The sequence below is a fragment of the Condylura cristata genome, unplaced genomic scaffold (genome assembly GCF_000260355.1).
Source record: "Condylura cristata isolate star-nosed mole 26May11 unplaced genomic scaffold, ConCri1.0 scaffold00029, whole genome shotgun sequence".
Taxonomy (NCBI): domain Eukaryota; kingdom Metazoa; phylum Chordata; class Mammalia; order Eulipotyphla; family Talpidae; genus Condylura; species Condylura cristata.
The window spans coordinates 17,944,789-17,949,683 of NW_004567130.1; the positions used below are offsets into that span (position 1 = coordinate 17,944,789).

A 4,895-nucleotide genomic window follows, 5' to 3' on the forward strand; every position below is an offset into this window, starting at 1 on the left:
CCCCCAGCCGGTCCCCAGGCTGAAGTGCCGCCTTCTGCGGGCTCCTGCCGCCTGCTCTCTACTTCCCGGTTTGCCCCCTGCTCTCCTCCTTGCGCGCCCCCCACTGCCGTGCCTCCATCTTCTACCCCCTTTTCCACTGGGTTTTCCTCTGCGTCGGACATCTTCTTGTGGTGTTTCTGCTGGAAGTTCAGCCATAATAAGCAGCAGGCCGTTTCCCATTTTGGGGTGCCTACGCACTAACCTACCAATGAAGGGCGCCATCTTGGCTCCTCCTGGGACCCCTGCCCCAAACCTCGAGGCTCGCGTCCCAGCAGGGGTCCCCTGTCCGGGGGGGCGAGCAGCTGTGGCAGGCGCTGGACACCTTGCGACAGCCGGAGGCCCACAGTGGGGTTTGCGGGCCCCCCACATCCTGAGCTCCTTTTAAGTCGGTGCCCTTCACTCTCGCAGGCCCCCCTCGGGCCGGTCGGAGTTGCCCATGGCGAGGCCAGCGCACCCCAGTTGCCCGTGAACCCCAGGTCTGAGCCGCAGTGGGAGTCTGTGTCTGGGCAGGGACTTCTGGGCCCACTCCGCAGGGTCCCGGGGAACTCTGGGCCCACTCCGCAGGGTCCCAGGGAACTCTGGGCCCACTCCGCAGGGGTGGGGGGTTCTGGGCCCACTCCGCTGGGGTGGGGGGCTCTGGACCTACTCTGCGGGGTGGGGGGCTCTAGGCCAACTCCGCAGGGACCCTGGGGCGGGGCCGGCGGGTTCTGGGGCCAGGGCCCCGTCCACAGTCCCCAGCGCCGCCTCTTCCCCAGCCCGGGGTGTCCCGGGGCGCCCCGCGGGGTGTCCCTGGGCCCCTGACTCACAGCGTGCCCACTGGGCCCTCGAGCCGCCTGCACCCCTCGGCCTCAGCCAGGTCTCCGCGGCCGCTGCCTGCCCCTCGGCGCCTTAGTTACTGTTACCACCGGCCGTCCCCCGCGCGCCCCCTGCTGGCCGCGGGCGGGACCTGCCGCCTCCTCTGCTTGGCTGAGCAACAGCGAGGCTGGGGGAAGGCGCTGAGGTGCGGGTGCTGGCGGACTCACGTGCCCACCCACTGGGCTGCCGCCTGCCCGCCCCCAGTGGCCCTCGCCCCCCAGCCCTCCCCCGGCCCCGCTCGGACGCGGGAACCGCGCTGGGGCAGGCACCTGTCAGCCACCTCGGGGTGCTCCGGCCGGCGGCAAGCAAGCTCGCACCCCTCGCAGGGCACTGTCAGCCCTTCCAGCAGCAAACGGCGAGGCCCTCGTTGGCCACTGAGGGCGCGCGGGCAGCGGGCAGCATCCACGGCGCCCGGCTCCGAGCACAACCCCTCGCGCCCTTGGGGACGAAAGACGCGTGGACCAGGGACTCAGATGCGAAGTGGCCACTGTGCCGGGAGGGGGGGTGCAGGCGGGGACACCAGGAGCCCTGCCCCCTCGCGGGCAGCAGCGCCAGAGGCCCCTCCCCACGCCAGCCCACGTGTCCAGCCCCGACCCCGTCCAGCCCTGACCGGGCACAGCTGTGGCCGGCCTGGTGCTCTGGCTCGTTGGCTTGGGTTTTTGAGGTCCAGAAGTGATTCGTCTGGGGGTACCACGGCCACAGAGCTTGAGACTTTATTTGGGGGAGTGTCCCGACAGAGCGAGGTCCCCGCGGCACCTGCAGACAAGCGCTGTGCCCTGCCCAGTCCACACCACGTGGCCACGGCCAGCTGCAAAGGGGCCGCACGGGGAGGCCTCCACGACACCTGGACACCGGGGTGGCACGGGCACAGTGCCCCCCGCAAGGCTGGGCCTGCCGCCTCCTCCAGAGCCTTGACTGCTGCGCGGAGGGGAGGGGCCTGGAGGCAGGGCCCAGGGGACGCCTGCCCGACCCAGGTGGTCATCTTGGCAGAGGGACGATGTTGCAACTGTGGGAGGAAAGAGAGGGAGAGGGCTCTGGGCCTGGGGCGCCTGCCCGCCCGCCCATGCCCGCCCGCAGCACGGTTGCGCTTCTGCCCGCGGGGCGCCGCAGCGCTCACCCCAGCAGCCCCTTCCCGGCCCAGCGCTTCGGGACGAGCCTCAGCTGCTGCCGCTCCCCTCCGCGGACCACCGTCACGTCCAGGGCTTTCTGCAAGAAGCGCCGCCCTTCCGTGCCCAGGCCCTTGGCTTCAGGCAGCGGTTGGGGTGCTCCCAGCCCGTGCCTGCAGCCTGAACCCGGCCCGCTGTGCCCCCCTGAACCCCGCCATGCGGGGGGGGGGGTGCGCCCACTGAGTAAGCACCAGGGGCCGTCTCCCAGGGTTGCAGGAAGGCGCCAGTGGTGTCCCCACACAGAGACCCTCAGACCACGGCTCCCACAGAGCCGGCCCGGGGAGTCCAGGGGCACACCAGGGAGTCCGGGCGGGGCTGCCAGAGGGCCGGGGCTGCCGCGGTGACAGCCCAGCAGCGTGGGCTGGGGGCTGGCAGGGCAGGCCTCCCCAGAGAAGGCACCAGGTCGTGGGCCGCGTGGTGCTCGTGTGCCCAGAACAGGCTGGCAGCCAGGGGCCGGGGCACCAGGGTGGACACCCACGCCTGCTGGCCTGCGAGTCAGTCTCAGGCTGTCGCCACCAGGGTCCAAGTGTGGCTGGCTGGGAAATGGCCGCTCCCAACCCACTGGCACCTGGGTCCTGCCTGTCCGCTCCCCACTGCGCCCCTGGGGCATCCTCTCGTCCCCGTCGCCCCGCCAGGGCACAGCTGCCTCTCCGGGCACCACCGCCGGCCGACTTACCCCCTCGCTGCGCTGCACCACGCTCCGGACGTTGTGCAGCGACTGGAAGTTCCGGGCGTTCACGGAGCCGAACTCCACGACCTGGTCGCCCACTTGCAGGCCCTGCGGGCGGAGAGCAGGCGTGGGCTCAGGCCTGGGGGGCAGTGGCCAGTCAGACATGCCCCCGCGGAGGGCCAGCTCAAGGGGCAGCGGGGCCAGCGCCGGCCTCTGCCAAGCATCCGGGAGAGGCGGGTCCGTGTTCGCAGCGGCGATACGAGTCGAGGGCCGGCCAGGCGGCTGGGGGGGCACAGGGTTCCTTGCAGGGTAGTGGGGCGCTCTGCGGCCATAGTGATGGACACGTGCTGCGCACAGCCGGAGTTCCTGGCGCCGGCCCTACGTGGCCCCTCCCAGCAGGCCCAGCGGGGGGCCATGTCAGCCCCAGCCAGCCCAGGGCGCCTCCCCCAGACCTGCCAGCTGCCTGTGCCCCTCCGGAGCCCTGGCCTGGCGGGGCGGCCCCCCGGCCCTCAGCGCCGACTGCCACTCACCGCTTCGCTGGCTGGGGAGCCAGGGCTGATGCTGCTGATGCTGGCGAAGGGCGGGGCGGTGCTGGGGCCGGGGCAGCGGCTGGCGGCCTCCGCCTGGGCCTCGGCCAGGTCCCGGGCCTGCTTCTCCTTGCCGCGCGCGTGCAGCTGGTGCAGGGCCTCCTCCACCTGCCGCATCACCGCCTTGTGGTCGTTCTGCAGGCCTGGGGGGAGCAGAGCAGTCAGGGGATGCCGGCCAGGGTGAGCCGGTGGGGCGGCGCCGCCCACCCGCAAGAACAGCAGCGGCCCGCACTTCCCAGGCGGCGCTGACCGCCAGCAGCCCCCCGGGACTGGGAAGGGCTGCACCCCTGGGCCCGGGGTGGTCCGGCCCCCAGCCTGACCTCCTGCACAGGTCCATCAGGGCGGCAAAGCTGCTTTTGCCCAAATCTTGCAGGAACGGCGGTGCGAGACGTACTCTGGGCACATTGTGGCGTCATCCCCGGGCCCCCAGGAACCGTCTCGTGGCAAAACACGGACGGGGTCGCCGGGACTCACACGGGCAGAGCAGACGGCACGACGGAGCGGGAAGCGTGGGCACCAACGGCCCTGTGGCATGACCCTGGCACCCACCTGCGCCCATGCCGCTCTGTCTCCATCCCCACAGCAAGTGTCTTGCTCTACGTAGCCACAGGGGCAGCTGGAGCAGCGGTGCCACAGGGCCACGCAGGGAGGGGCTTGCACCGCGGGGGGGGGGTGCGGGAGGAGGGCCGGCGCCATGGCCCAGGCCTATGTGGGGGAAGCAGGAGGCACGAGTGCCAGTGGGCTGGGGGCAGTGGCTGCTGGGGGCGGGCACGGCTGGGCAGAGGCAGGGGGGCCGCAGCCCAGCGGGCACCTGCTCCGCCAGACGCCCCCCACGGGGGCACCGGCCAGCCTCAAGCCCTGGTCACTGGCAATCTGTGACGCGAAGCGCCAAGCCCTTGGCCTCCACTCTCAAGGGCGCCAGTGGGGACACGGACCACAAACCAGGCTCTTGGGACAGTGACCACTGCGGCCGGCCTGGAGACCACCCCATGAGCGGGCGAAGGTGGGGTGCGGGGCGGCCCCAAGGAGGGTGCTGGGCGGCTCAGCACCACAAGGTCGACCCCCAGCCTGGCGCCCGGTGAGGCCAAGGCCCAAGGGGAAGGCGCCCATGTGCGGACTGAGCCTGGGCGCTGACCAGCCGCCCGCAGCCTCCAAGGTCCTCCCCAGGGGCTCGACTGTCCTGCTCAAGTGGCCCCGATTGCAGGCAGGCCTCCTACCACAGAAGTGACCGCGTGAGAGCCGCGGCCGACTAGGGGGCTGGTGTGGGTGGGATGAAGCGTCCACCTGAGACCGTGGTGGCGGCAGACAGCCTGCCCTGCACCCCGTCCACGCCCCGCAGGCCAGAGGGCCCGGCCAGCGCACTCTCGGATAAGTGCGGCCCGGCGCGCCCGGGCCACTCACAGGCGATGTTGTGCCGCGCGGTGCGCACTCGGTACAGGTCCACGTCGGCGCGCGGGTAGCCCTCGCCGTCCACCAGCGGTTCGCTCATGCCGACGCCCCGTTGCTGCGGAGCAGAGCTGGTGAGGGGCGCGCGGGAGCCGCGCCCACCCCGGCTGTGTCCGCCCCCGCGCGGGCAGC

The 4,895-nt window shown here is 72.2% G+C and overlaps 1 protein-coding gene across 1 annotated transcript in view; it reads right to left on the minus strand.

Annotated features, from left to right (window-relative positions):
- Positions 1-1,774: 1,774 nt before the first annotated feature.
- PSMD9 (proteasome (prosome, macropain) 26S subunit, non-ATPase, 9) overlaps positions 1,775-4,895 on the minus strand; it is a 3,766-nt gene continuing 645 nt past the window's right edge. The window contains exons 2-6 of the mRNA XM_004690718.2: positions 4,719-4,821; positions 3,261-3,460; positions 2,737-2,838; positions 2,012-2,100; positions 1,775-1,900 (exon numbers count right to left, since the gene is read on the minus strand). Coding sequence (XP_004690775.1) covers positions 1,873-1,900; positions 2,012-2,100; positions 2,737-2,838; positions 3,261-3,460; positions 4,719-4,821 — 522 coding nt within the window. The 3' untranslated portion in view covers positions 1,775-1,872. The remainder of the gene's footprint in view (positions 1,901-2,011; positions 2,101-2,736; positions 2,839-3,260; positions 3,461-4,718; positions 4,822-4,895) is intronic.